The 15,181-nt window shown below is 36.1% G+C and overlaps 1 protein-coding gene across 1 annotated transcript in view; it reads left to right on the top strand.

Moving 5' to 3' along the window:
• dnah5l (dynein, axonemal, heavy chain 5 like) overlaps positions 1-15,181 on the top strand; it is a 148,907-nt gene that overhangs the window by 28,189 nt on the left and 105,537 nt on the right. Inside the window, exons 35-42 of the mRNA XM_015354877.2 lie at positions 629-828; positions 4,017-4,170; positions 5,256-5,522; positions 6,162-6,290; positions 6,708-6,923; positions 7,689-7,835; positions 8,159-8,331; positions 14,507-14,685. Coding sequence (XP_015210363.2) covers positions 629-828; positions 4,017-4,170; positions 5,256-5,522; positions 6,162-6,290; positions 6,708-6,923; positions 7,689-7,835; positions 8,159-8,331; positions 14,507-14,685 — 1,465 coding nt within the window. The remainder of the gene's footprint in view (positions 1-628; positions 829-4,016; positions 4,171-5,255; positions 5,523-6,161; positions 6,291-6,707; positions 6,924-7,688; positions 7,836-8,158; positions 8,332-14,506; positions 14,686-15,181) is intronic.

Here is a 15,181-nt window from a genome sequence, read left to right as displayed (position 1 = left end):
AATGGCTTCTAAATTCAGAACATCATATGACTTGTTTCTGTAAACTTACTAACTAAATCTGGCTTTTTACGGAGGGGCTTCTTCAGGAGGTTTTTGGTTTGTTGGATTCGGAATTTGATCTATGTGTGCGTCTTTCCTACTAACAAAAAATGATACACAAAACATATTAAACACACAGCCCTCCCACTTTGCATAAGTTTAATCCACTTTCCTTTTTGAATGGTTTAAGCACACCCAACAACTGTCTCTTGAGGGTTGCTTCAGTCCCAATGTAATGAGAAGTTACATTATTTATCTGCCTCCTTGTATTTTCTAAATTCATCATTAAACTCTGTTCTTTAAGTAATTCAAACTATTTTTCTAAAGCATCAACGGTGACATATTTCTATTTTCCGAGTTTCCTGGAAAAATGCACCTAAAAAAAGAGAAAAATCTTAAAACAGAATGGAAAAAACTCGAGTGGCCAATTGTGCATGCATGCATGCACAATAACTAATAAGACCTAACCTTATTTCAAGTTTTTTATAATCCTGTAAAAGAAACTGTACTCATTGTGCATATGCAGTAATTACTGTATGTGAATACTAGAGTGATTATGGTAACAGGCTAATGGTCTGATCCTGTGCAGGATATCTGCATCAGTGCCATCAAGGAGAAGGATATTGAGGCCAAGCTGAAGAGTGTGATCAGTGAATGGAGCAGCCATGTCTTCACCTTTGCGCAGTTCAAAACCAGGGGGGAACTGCTGCTGAAGGGCTCCGACACCACTGAAAAAGTGGCCCTTATGGAGGACAGCCTGATGGTCCTGGCATCACTGATGAGCAACAGGTACTGTCTGGCAGAGTGACTGGTCATTTAGGGCCTACGCTGTTCCACTGTAAGCAGACAGTATACAGACTTCTGGTGCAGGAGCCTATAAAGTATCTGATGTGAATCTGTTTTAACTGTCAACGATTTCTATGCCTATTTCAACTGTAAGCCTGTTTTGGGCTGTGTACTGGTTAGGATTCCATTTGCCATTACAACTAAGCTAAATGCATTATTTGGTCTAGTTAGAAATGCAAAGATAAGAGATTTAAACGCATAGAAAGTGTGTTTTCAAACTTGAGATTTTTGATTGACAGGTGCGCACGGCTGAACAAAAACTGCAAAATTGAGCCAGATTTCTCTGTCAAGGAAACAACAAAACAATACTTATCCTGCATATCAAATACACCATAAAGTACAGCAAATACATCACAAATGTCTAGGTGTTGTGTAAATAACCCTAACCGTAGACTGGACACTTCTAAAATATCACCTTCAAACACTGTGCTCATAAAGTTACCCAAATGACCCCAAATCAGTCAAAAACATTTAATGTAGCAGTTTTGAGGTATTTTAAATGTACTGTACCTAGAAATTTGATCTAAAACTGAAAAAGGACAGATGTTTCAGTCCTCTAGTACTCACATGTGGATAATTGGAAGATTCTACAATCACTTTCCTTGAATAAACAAAAACTGGTGGTTCTTCTTTCATTCTGATTGTATAAAACTAGCACCTAACAGGTGGATAACATGGTTCATTTGGTTTCGCCTCTAAAGGACACAAAGATTTATTTTACCAGATTTAACAACAAGATATGCTAAAGTATTAAAGTGAGAAAAAAAGAGTCTATTTGCAATGTACTCTATACAGTACACTTCTGTTTTTGCATAAATGTTGTTGGAACTTGCAATTGCCTTATGCTGTGCTGATTTAATGCACTAGGGGGCAACAGAAACCAGTATACTATTAAGATTTGCAGTTCTACAGTAATAAATGTTAGAGCAACAGCAAAAAGCAGGGAATATTGTCTGTCAGTCTTAATTAACTCTTTTTCAAATAACAGTATTTAATGTTATCTAAAATCCTTAATGTCTTTAGAAGCCTTCTTTTAATGTTATAACTGTACAGATAATGTAACTTTTATCTAGTACTTGTAAAGCAAGATAAATTAGTACAGTTAAAGTTCTAAAAAACGGAACAGATATTAACCTGCAGCAGCATCACCACCTTGTAGCCAGATTTTGTCAGATCTCAGAAGCTAAGTTAAGCTTATCCTGATCAGTACTGTGTACTGTGTACCTTGGAATATGAGATCTCCAAGGAAAACAGGTGGCTGCTGTAAGTGGAGATAATGGCTCAGTAGGTGAATTTTCCAGGAGGAAAACTCTTCAGTGTTGTTCTAGAATTTCCAAACCAATGCCTGACACTGTGCTCTAGAGGTTTCATCCTTTAGATGAGATGTTAACAGAAGGTCCTCAGTGCTTCTTCATTAAACATTCTATGACACTTTTTGAAAGAGTTGAAGTGTTAACCTCAGTGTCCTGGCCAATTTCCACTTTGAGCTTGTATGTGTACATAGCCTTCCTAAAATTCCCAAGTAATTCGGTTGGTGAAGCAGATTCTCCCCTCTCTTTGTAATCTGTGGTGCACTGGGGTTGCTGGCTATCATGTGTCACCCACTTGGTACTGCAATTCACGTAAAGGGCTTTAGATCCAACAAGAAAATTATTTTACAAGTGACAACTAGAAGCTTATTTAATTATTATTAATCCACAGAACATACATTAATACTGTAGTCTTTGTATTCAAACTTCTTCATCCTTTCTCTTGGTAATGTTGGAATATGGAAGCAAGGCAAAGCTCATATGTGTAATCCATGTTGCTTTGTTATTAAACTGTATACATTTCAATTTTTCCAACAGACTTTAGAAATTTAATTAAAAAATAGCATTTTGTAGACTGCCCTATGTAATTTGTTGAAAAAGTATCTGCATTTTTAGACAGTGGATCATTAGTTCATTAATGTACTTATTGAAGTGGATTTCAGGTACAAAGAAAATGATCTGTGCACGCAAGTTTACTGATAATATAGTACAAACCTTTATCCTACCAACTAATATAGAATTGTAGAATAAAGCGCTTTTGTTTATGAAGAGGCACATGACGAAGGTACTAAGATCCAGTATTGTACAAATAGCTTTAGCATGGTCTGTGACTGCTCTTAGTCATGTTTTCAGGCAATCAATAAGGTATTCTCTGGTTTCAAATGGACTTTCAAAAAAACACAGAATTTAAATTGAAAAATTATTCAGTAGTCATTGTGATGGCAGTGTCAATCTCTCTAGCATACAAGTAGTATTGATTTTGATCATGCAGACAGGTATCTAACTGGATATTTATTGATCATAATAAGTCTTCTGTGACATACAGTAGTTATGGAGAGACCTGAAATCATGCCACACATACAAGGGGGTACTGATACATCATTATCCAAACTTTAAAAAAGCTTCTAGAACATCCATGTACTTAAAATGATATCTATTAAAACAGCTAAACTTTTAAAAACATTTTTTGGAGTTTTGACCATCATACCTAGGATCAATTATACACCAGGCAAAGGTACTGCATTCCAAAAACATTCAGTGCCTTTCAAACCTGACAGCTCTATTCATATATAAAGTTTTAGGCTCTCACATAAATCTTTCAGAAGGACAATTTAGTCCTTAAGGTAGGCTGAGAATTGTTCTGATTTGTTAACAAAATCTTTAAAAAAGAAAACATAGCATTTAGAAAAACTTACATTAACTAATCATGTTTCATGACGATGACCAGCAACATTTCTATGGATATTTCTTTTCTTGTTTTTCATATTATTCACTTTGCAAAAATATGTTTTGTTCTGGAAAACGAATTTTGTTAAAAATCATATAATCCAAATCCATTATCACTTCAGCCTATACTAAAATTAAAGCTATAGAAGATTCAAATTTTTGCTGAACTTATACTACTGTATATCTATACCTTCTATTATACTGTATATCATGTTGGATTGTCTGTTTTCACACTGGAAATGTGTGATGTTTGATCTTTTGCAGTACCACACCAGTTATGCAGTATTTATAATCCTTTATTTGCAAACAGGAGAGATAGACAGAAAACTTACACATACAGTATATCTTCTTATATTAATCTGCATTCTGTTTCAGGTACAATGCACCATTTAAGCCAACTATACAACAATGGGTTCAAAAGCTCTCAAACACCACAGAGATTATTGAGAACTGGCTTACTGTGCAGAACCTTTGGATTTACCTGGAGGCTGTTTTTGTTGGGGGAGACATTGCAAAGCAGCTGCCTCAGGTTGGTACATGAAGATCATATTACACAAGTCAAACATCAGTACCATGATTTAAAGCAGACCGAAAAGATTTTAATTATAAACCACTCAAAAGTTACATTTATTTTGTATAACTTAAGTATAGTCCATCTTAAGTGACTGTCATAGGTAATATTTAATCACAATCGTGTTCTCTGTGATTGTGCAGAAAACAAGTTGCTATTGTCACCAGTTTCACCATGTGAAATCCTTTGTGACAAACCTTGACAATTAGTTACAATTTGCATCACTGAATTCCCAATTAAACAATGGTTGTCCTTTATTGGAACATGATATTTTAGGCATTTCTTGTTATTTCTTGTCAAGTTATGGACCTTTTCTATTACAACATGTAAAGAAATATACTGTATATATATATACTGTATACTGATTCACAAAGAATGCACAATAGTCCGTTACACATGAATAATTCTTAAATACATCTTATTTGCTCTTTACAAAGGTTTGTTATTGTTTCACCAGCATTGTTTAAGAGAATAATAAAATCTTGAACTCAAGTCAAGTGATTTCATAAACTGCTCAGTTTTTGGAGTTGGTTTTATTATCTGGGGATAAAGATAAGCATCAATCAATTGATAGGGTTCTTAGAAGCCATTTTCAACTTATTGCAAAACAAAATCACAAGAAATATTTTAATTTACAAGAGGATTTCAACAGGAAGATACAGTATAGAGCAAAGAGGCCCATTATTCCGCCCCTTTCAGTATCTTATGTAAGGGATTATAGCAAATAGAAACTTCTGTGTCCCAGTGAACTGCATAAGCGTGCAGTGCTGAATTTAGATAAAAAGAAAAATGTTGTCTTCTTTCTGACGTTATGTTTGATTGTTGCATTTTTGTTTGTATCAATATAATAATAAGGAAAGGAATAAATTAAAGCCTAGAGTTTCCTATTGCATCACTGGACATTTATAAGCAGTGATAAATACAGTCCTGTGACATGCTTTATGTCAAAGCTGCCGGCTAAGTGAATCTGGTTGAAAAAAAAGTTAAGTTAGTCAGAAATCAAGTGTAAAACAGCATAACTTTGTTTGTTCTTATGGTTTTAGGAGGCTAAAAGGTTTCAGAACATTGACAAGTCATGGCAGAAGATTATCCAGCGGGCTCATGAGATGCCCAACATAGTGCAGTGCTGTGTAGGGGATGAGACTCTAGCCCAGCTGCTGCCTCACCTGCTGGAACAGCTGGAGATGTGCCAGAAGTCCCTAACTGGGTATTTGGAGAAGAAGAGGCTGGTGTTCCCCCGGTTTTTCTTCGTGTCTGACCCTGCTCTACTGGAAATCCTGGGCCAGGCCTCTGACTCGCATACCATTCAGGTGAGAAACTAGGCTGGAAGTGATGCTCACTTGTCCTCCCAGTCACATACACAGTCTCATAAATACAGTAGCTTCTCAATTTTACAATGATAGAGAAATAAGGCTGTGTTAATATCAGGATGTCATTATTTTCCAGTCTTCCCTATTTGCTCATTTTCTCTTATAAAAACCAAAAGCTCACTACATCATACTGTACTATAACAAAAATTATTTAGTATGTTAAATGACTTTTAATTACCTACAGTAAATACAATTGTCCTTACAACTAGGATGTGGAACAGTCCTGTGTTTTTTCAGTGTTAAGATTACCACGGGAAATATCGTGATAACTTTGAGATAAGTAGATTTAGTTTCAGTACAACAGGTTTTAGTGTAGGTTTTGTCATCTCTCAAGGACAGTTTAAAATAACTTTAATAATTTAAAGAAAATCAATGCAATTAGAAACGGGCATTTGCAGGTGCATTATATGGGAAAACGGCCTATTCTATACTATGGAGTCTTTCTATAGTAGATTTTGTTTTCTGCTCTTCTTGTTAAACCTGCTTGCCTCTAAAATATATACAAAATGCATTAAGACTCTGATGCTTTTCCAGAGGTCTTTTGATAACTGACTTCTGTTCTTTTCCATTCTTCCTCAGGCTCACTTGCTAAGTCTGTTTGATAATGTCAACCGGGTAGGATTTAATGAAAAGAACTATGACCAGATTCTCAACTTCCAATCTCAAGAAGGTGAAACAGTTGACCTAATGGAGTCTGTGATGGCACAGGTACTGTATGTCATGGAGTCAGTGACAATAGATATAAAGACCTGTGTGATATTATACAGTAGCTCTTGTAATTGCACTTGAAAACAGACCACAACAAAATGCACCCTGATTCCTGCAGTAAAAAAATGAATATATTTTATGTGATGATTTTGAAAACATTTATGATACTGTATCTCCTATTTTACATGTTTCCTATGATCTATTACCTAGCTATGGTCAATAGAATGTGTGCTTTATCATAATCTGTCAAATTAATGCCTGTTAAAGAACAAATTATTCAATTATACAAATATACATATTGTATGCATACTACTGTACACATATACATATATAAAGTATAAGAAGAATACTGATATGGATTTCATAATGAAAGTTCCATTGCCCTGCTATTAAAAATTGCCACACCTTTTTGCCTAGGGGAATGTTGAAGCCTGGTTGGGACTTCTGCTGGATGGGGTGAAGAAGACTATTCACAATATAATAAGGCAAGCATACATGGCTATAAGTGATCCAGGAGTCAAGCTGTATGAGTTCCAGTCCATGTTCCCTGCACAAATTGGACTGCTAGGAATCCAGATGATCTGGACCAGAGATTCAGAAGAAGCCCTTAGTCTTGCCAAAACTGACAAGAAGGTATGAACACAAATATTCATCCAGTAGATGGGAGGTTAAAAGTAATAGATTTGAACTGGTTTTACAGACTAATGTATTAAATGACCATATTATCAATAATTTATATATTTTTAAATTAATAAAAATAGTACAAAGGTCTAACTACACAGCTTTCTTTCTCCTCTGTGGTTCTGAGTTCAAATAAGGTTTATCTCTCACATGAATTGAAATGTGTTGCTTACCTTAAAACCTTCCAGAGTAATTAATTATACACCCAGACCTCTGTTTATCACTGTCATTATTTGCCCATTTTGTTTCATCTTCTAACTGTAACTATAGCTAATAATAAGAGCCAACTGTTTTCTGAACAACTATACATATTAACAAAGCTTTAGAGTTTTTTAATGTATCGTGGCTGTAGCTAAGATACATTAAGCTCATTTAGAATATTAGTGCCAACACAAATAGTGTTCCCAGTTGTTACAGATGCCCTAGTCTCAAGGGAAATAGCAGATTTTGTTTTTAAGATGTTGTTGGATGTGATATTGAATAAGCCACAGCATACTAAATTTGTGAGGGTTTTTGTTACATTGATTTTGCTGAAATAAGATGAAGTTATGAAAACCTATCATACAGTATATAATACAACTAATAAGCTACTCAATACAACTATAGTATATACTGTAGCTGTATTTCAGCAACCCCATGAAATGAATGAAACAAGAAAGCAATAAAGCAGGTCAAAAATTCAGTATTTGTTTTCTCATTTGCATGGATGGAACACAGATTATGCAGACCACCAATCAGAAGTTCTTGGATATCTTGAATGACCTGATTGACATGACAACCAAGGACCTAACAAAGATTGAACGAACAAAGTATGAGACTCTAATCACCATTCATGTGCACCAGAAGGATATATTTGACGACCTGGTGAGCTTTGTTTTGCTTTCCAATATCTATCACCTTCGACTCTCTGCTCCATTGTCATATTGCTTTACCTATCCAAAACTCTGAATTAATTGTATAATTATCAGCGTGCAGTTTAATGTTGTGTGCTGAACTTCAACACTTCTAGGTTGTGCATCTTGATTGTTAATTAAAATAATTTTTAAAACATAGGGACCAAAAAAAAGCTCTCTAAAGTAAACAAATAAAATTAAAATTAAAATTGTTCATACACAGTCCAGCGGTGTGGATGAAGCCTTGGGTGTCTTCATTCCACTCACTGCACTTTTAACATAACTATTCCACAGGTGCGCATGAACATCCGATCAGCCTCTGACTTTGAGTGGCAGAAGCAGTCCCGGTTCTACTTCATAGAGGACACAGACAAGTGTGTCATCCAGATAACTGATGTGGAGTTCAACTACTGCAATGAGTACCTTGGCTGCACTGACAGACTGGTTATAACACCGTTAACAGACAGGTAAAGATTACAGTATATCTGATGTATGTACTGTATAGGGTGTATCCCTTATATGGGATGTCTAATGTGTATTTTACCAAAGTTTTTAGTTACCAGAGTTTTCCTTCTTCTACCTGTATTTTTAGGCAGATTAGTATCACTGTTTTTTAAACCTAAGGGCCTTAAACAAAGTCAGTTCTTTCTTAAATAGTGAGGAGGTTTCCCACTTATAAAACCGACCGCTAAATATAGAATCCAGTGAAAATCCACCCAATCCATGTAATAGTAATGTTATTACAACTATTATTGTAATTTAGCTTATACACAGAAAGGTTACACACAAAAGGATGCCATTAAGTTTGTGTAAGTTTTCTGGTTGGTAATCAATGGGAATACATCATTTTCTTCAAGAGGTTCTATGGAGACAGATCACCTATGCACATGAAACCCCTTTTCTATGGGAAAATACAGAAGTAGAGCCGAGGCCAGACTTTCCTAACCCTCTGTAATTGTCCTTAACCTTCCTGTCTTAACCTTACGGGGCTCCTTCAGTCCCACCCACTGGCTGACAGGGATTTGTCCCACATCCTTTATCAACAGAGCTCTGGTTCCTTGGAAAGTGAGCTAACTGGTAATAGCCACTGTAAATCTTTTTTGCAACCTTTTCTAAAACTGAGCCAGCAGGCAGCAACCCTCTCCTGTTTTGACCCTAAAATGAACCTTACCAGAGTCACCATGAGACTGATCCCAACAAACTGCACCAATATAGTCTCACCTTCTGATCTCACTACAAGATAGGATGTGTACATGTGCCAGACCTATTTGTAGAGTAATCTCATAAAGATTAGCTACATTTTTTATTTCACAACCACCTTGATAAGGCAAGTTTTTCCCCTCTCTGGAATGTCCTTGAGCTGCCCTCTAGTGACTTAAGGCGATGCTTACCCTGAGCTACATTCTTCCAGATTCTCTAGAAGGATTTCTGGATTTCAGCTTCAAGATCATGGGCTGACAACCCTTTGTATAAAAAAGTACTTCAAGAAGTGCTTCTTATTCAACATCTTACATAAGCTTCCTGTAAATTTTCGCTTGTTTCCTCTGGACTGTGCTGCATTTTTAATGATAGAAGTGTAACTTCTATCCCGTGAAGCGTAAGACTGGACCCTATGCAGATGGTATAATCTGAAAGTAAGTGGAGGAGAACGACAGGGAGGAGGTGATGAGGATCAGGAGGGGTTGACAGACAGGGGGGTGTGACGATGGTGAACTGGTGCTCGGGGGGCGTGGCCATGGCAAACATGTCCAAGGGAGTCCAGGGGGAAATCCGGGGCGAAGTCCAAAAGTCCAAATCCGGATGATCCAAACGAGACAGAGATTAAAAACCGGAACGGGATTTGGTACAGGGACAGGGAATAAATACAGGATGACGAGGCCAGACACTCCTAGCACTGGACTCAGATGGTCAGGACGCCGTGATTAAGCCTATGCCATCGGGATTCTCCTGGACCTGCTGGTAGGCGGTCTTCTGGGCGTCCATTTCCCAGTGCTTAGCCTGCAATAGTGAGAGCGCCAGGCTTAGATAAGGAGGGGCAGGATATTGGGGCAGGTGCATGTAATCGGGTAAAATACGAAAGAGCCAGAGCACCCTTAAGAGGAGGGACTACAATAGTGATAAGAAGTGATTCTAAGGTTCATGAATAAGGAGGTTGATCATGACTTTTCCTTTTTTCTGTCACATTAATTATGTATTTAGTCCTTTCTTTGAAAAGAGAATAGAATAAGTTGTGTATACAACAAAAATTAATGGGTACTTTGAAGTGTCATGCCTGCAAGCTTTAAAGCAACACTGTGAAAACACTAAGGGTCTGAATACTTTTCCAACACACTGTATCTTGCTCAGAGTAACCAACAGTAAGTCAAGGCTTGTACCAGGAACCTGGTTGAAACATAATACAATTACAAAGGAGAAGCATTAATTTGTTTGAACCATTCTTTGAAAATATACACGATAATTATCTATATATTTTGGCCAAGATCCTTTCTGTGAAGTAATGTTAAATAGCAAAGATTAAATTACCCCTGCATATACTTTTAAACATAATTTCCTTTTCTTTTTTATTCCGTGAGTAAAAATAAGTTTGCAATTTAATATGCTGTTTATCACTGTTAAACACAAAGGACTTTTGAAGCAGAATGATATTAGCATCTCTGACAGTATTATAGAAAACTCACACTTTTATCCCTGTGGTATTAACATTTAAATATTTTAAATTTTGGTTAACTGATGTGGCTCTACAAAGGTGTGAAAAATTAAAAGGAAAAAAAGCGTTGTAAAAGGTTTCACTGTAAACTTGAAATAGTTATCCTTTGTTTTTATCTTCAGTTACTGACTGTTTGGCACCTTTCCTATCCTCTCCTATTGTGAATATAATGGCTTTTTCTGACTCCTTTACTGCTCCAGAAATTTTAATATATTCTTGCATAAAACAATTTGCTTTTCACAACAACTGTGCGATTCCAGAATACAAACAGCAATTTGTCTGCTTTTCTGTATTCTCTTCATTTCATAAAATTAATTATATTCATAAAAAAGTGTATTTAAAAAAATGTCATTTAAAAAGACCTGTTATTTCTTCTCACAAATTCCTGAGGCATGTGTGAGATTTTCAAAATTTTATTTAATTTTTAATTGCATTAATCCAATGTATCCAACAAAAGTCTAGTGTCCTTTATTCACCAGATTTCAAAGGGTGCACCTTGTACTCTGTTGCCCTGTAAAGTAAGGAAAGACAGGATGAAAAATAATCTGTTGTTCAAGGACACCTTTGTAGTTCCAGTCTCACTGGAATGTCTTTTAATGATACATTTTCTAATTAGCAATAGCCAACAGGGGCACTGATATATATATACTATTTATTACAGATATTAACACTAAGCCTAGAACCAGAATTTTAATGCTAAGCTTTTTAGTGATTATTAAAACAATTCACATGTTCCATTCACATTGACTTTCCACTGAATGCTGAGGATGAACATCAAGAGGCACATTTTCTATATTACAATCATAATTGTCTAGTTCGTGTTCATCCAGGTCGTGATAGAAAGTGAAGATCTGCAGCAGCCATTAGTGATACTGTTCTCCTCTGCCAGGAGTCAGGTTTGCCGTCATTATTGACAGCCACACAATGCTAACATTCTTAGGATAAAGCAGGAACTATTGAGGTATGTGTGTCAGTACATGTGAGTGTGGTGGGGCAGTAGGGCTATATGTGAGGGTGAGAGTAGGAGGTAAAAACCAATGATTAGCTAACATTTGTCATCAAAAATACATAGCCCTGCATTAAAAAAAAAAGTATTAGTGCTTTTGAAAGCACAAGACCTGTACCACTTATGAGAATTTGAATCAGGGCCAAAAATATACTGTACTGTATATTCTCAAAGTACTTTTATAAAGCACTCTCTGTGTGGATTCCAAGGGACAACTGAATGACAGAGCATGGGATTTTAATTAACAAATTGAAGTTGTTTTTTAGTTAGTATACAGTCCCTTGTAGTGCATTTGGCATTGTCAGGAAGGCTTTTGGCTCCACTGCCAAGTTAATATTTTTTTCATACCTTGGGGTATCTCATGTTATTAGTCCATTTCTTTGTTTATTATATTTAAATGATATATGCTAAAAGGGCTTAGGGACAAGTCAGTTTATCAACCATTCCAAGCCTACCTGTCTCTGTTTGAATCAGGCCCACTGTACTGTAAATGAGTCCTCTGTTTTGGTGTGCTTAAGTCTGTTCATGTTAGTCAGTGGCTCCATAATATTGGGCAGTGTGGGGGACACATTGGGAAATAAAAATAAACGGCGGCGCGGTGGCTCTGTGGCTAAGGATCTGCACCTGTAACTGGAAGGTTGCCGGTTCAAATCCTGTGACTGGCAGAGGAATCCTACTCTGCTGGGCCCCTGAGCACCCCTTAACCCCAACTGCTCCAGGGGTGCCGTACAATGGCAGACCCTGCTCTCTGACCCCAGGCTCTCTCCCTCTCTGTGTCTGTGTCTCCATGGAGAAAAGCTGGGGTATGCGAAAAGACAAATTCCTAATGCAAGAAATTGTATAGGGCTAATAAAGAAACATTACCATTACATTATTATCACATAAAACCACACAAATACAATTACTGCAAAGCAGTAAAACAGTTAAAATGACATATAGTAAAAGCAGCTGATTTTAATGTCTAGTATGGCAATTGTTTTCTGTGTTGTGTTAATCCTCAGAATAACTGTTATCTCTTCTATCATTATTCAATAAACTATTGAACTGCATTACAAGCAATAACAGTTTATATCTAAATATTACTGTTGTGCACAATATTGTTTTTCTTATAGAATTCTAAAGTCTTTGCTTTACTTTTTACTGAGAGAACCTTGGAATTATGCATTTAGCTCTAAGAATTTGGTTAAATATTTCAGTATATGGGGGTGATTGGAACATATGGCCATACTAATCGCAGGAATGAAATATGAGGAATGGAATACCATTAAAATGTAAAGTTCACTCATTTTTTAAATGAGTGGTTCAAGTGAACACTCGAAAACAGCAGAAATTATAGAGCGACAGGTAACTGAATATGTTGTTTATTGAACTTAATTTACATTGGACACCAGGCTCAAGAGCCAAAAAAATAATACAGATTGTAAAGTGCTTTTACTGTCACATTCCAATGAATCATGTGGAGGAGCAGGAAGTCAGGCATTGTTCTTGATAAAGCCAGTTAGCCTATTGGTTGTGCTCTTGTCTGATGTCACAACTATTTTAGCTTCTTATCCTATACCGTAAAATGTTAAACAAAAGTATTAGTATTAGATCCATTCTAAACAGCTTTTACGATAACCCATTTGGATGGAAAAAGCTAAAGCAAAAGTGTTATATTTCTGTAAAATATAAAATGGAATTAAATTAAATGGAATTAAGATTTTGCAGAGGTGATGGTACTGTAAACAAGATCGACATGGCCTTATTTACTATTTAACTTAATAAATTATGCTATTTAAATAAGTACATTTATAAATAACCTTAAAAAAGATACAGAATGTTGTTATTGATTATACGATGGAAATCACTTTCAACACTGCCAGAATATCTAAAACTAACTGCAAAACTGAAGGGCACATGGAGTGCTCTCTGCCACACAGTCTGCGGTCTATTAACAGACCGCACAGCCTGAACAGAATTGATCCTATATTAGCAGATGACAGGCATTTTCACCTTCAGAGCACAGAAAGTGAAGAAAAATTAGGCATCAATTTTCCTGCAGCAAATTAATCTTATACAGTTCTTCTTTCACTTTCAGTTGTTAAAAGCTGGCAATCGAAATGACAGAGAAATTCTGTTGATTATACCAAAATAGGTCATTCACAGGCATTCACCAGTTTGCATCCACTTTTAACCTTTTCTCTACCACCTAAAGTACTTTGCAGGTTCAATTTATTTCCTCAGATGAATTGTGTTCTTCTCAAGCCAGGGATTGGTATCAGGAATACTGACCATCACAGATGTTGTGTTGCACCTTGGAAGTGGGTTTTAGTCAGCTGTTGATTTAGCTGAAGCACCACTGTAATGTTCTTTAAATCCCAATATAACAGCAAAACTGTCCATAAATATAAGGAGCTGTCTTCAGTTAAAAACCTCAGTTTCAGTCCCATATTTCAGCCTCATTTCATTTTAGACATATGCCAGTGAGATGTCAGATGGATCTGTGGCAAGTGTATTATTAAATCTTTATGAGCCCTCACAGACAAACAGCTTTCCTTTTTTTTTTGTAATAAGGGCATTGCATTGTTTTGGATCTAAATTTTAGTAACTTTCTGTGCCAAAAAAGTTTTTTTTTTATCTAGATCTTTAATTTCTAAAAAATATTTGGTAACGCTTTTAATATGTGCCTATAATAACTGAAACTATATACAGTATAAAGTAACATTTCTTCCTGTCATGATTACATGAAATGCAAGCAAAAGTAGCACATAGTATTATATATGTCTTACCTTTATTATATTCATATAATTAAATATGTACAATAAGCAAAAACTTGCAAAGCTTTATCAAAGATCCTTAGTGAAACAGTGATTCTTATGAGAAACAATATTCTTTTTATGCTGTTTTGCTGTGAAATCTGGCTTCTGCCATTGGGTTTCCTTCTCCACAGGTGCTATATCACTCTTGCCCAAGCCCTGGGAATGAGCATGGGAGGTGCCCCAGCAGGTCCAGCTGGAACAGGCAAGACTGAGACTACCAAAGACATGGGCCGATGTTTGGGAAAGTATGTCGTGGTATTCAACTGCTCTGACCAGATGGACTACAGGGGGCTGGGCCGAATATACAAAGGTAAAGAGGGTTTATTTTAGTTATTAGCCATTATTTCTGGCATTATTCCTGGCAAAGCATGAAATATAACCATTAAACTATGTCAGCAAGCTCCACTCACACCTTCAGTGACATGATATCATCTGACAGATTAGAACAGTCATATGCACCTTTTCCACCAAAAAAGAATTACTCTTCTTTACATCGTTCACATTTAATTTCAGTATTTTCTTTTATTCTTGTTTTTATTTTTCACTAAAGCATGTCACAACCTATAAACCTGTTTTGTGTCAATTCATACACTACCATTGTATTCCAATGTTTCCACTGATTTGAATTAAGCAAAATGTTCTGTTCTTTTCTGGAGGAAGAAGATGAACACGACATTACATCAATACCTCTTTTTTTTTACATGTGCCTGACATTTAGCATACTATGTTCTAAGAGTACTGATCTATGTCAAAAGGTAATTAAATAAAGACAAATAGAAAGCAAGAAAACCAAAACACCAGTGTGA

This window comes from Lepisosteus oculatus, chromosome 6, assembly GCF_040954835.1.
Source record: "Lepisosteus oculatus isolate fLepOcu1 chromosome 6, fLepOcu1.hap2, whole genome shotgun sequence".
NCBI lineage: Eukaryota > Metazoa > Chordata > Actinopteri > Semionotiformes > Lepisosteidae > Lepisosteus > Lepisosteus oculatus.
The sequence above is the reverse complement of the archived record's forward strand: the minus strand, read 5'-3'. Positions and strand labels throughout refer to the sequence as shown.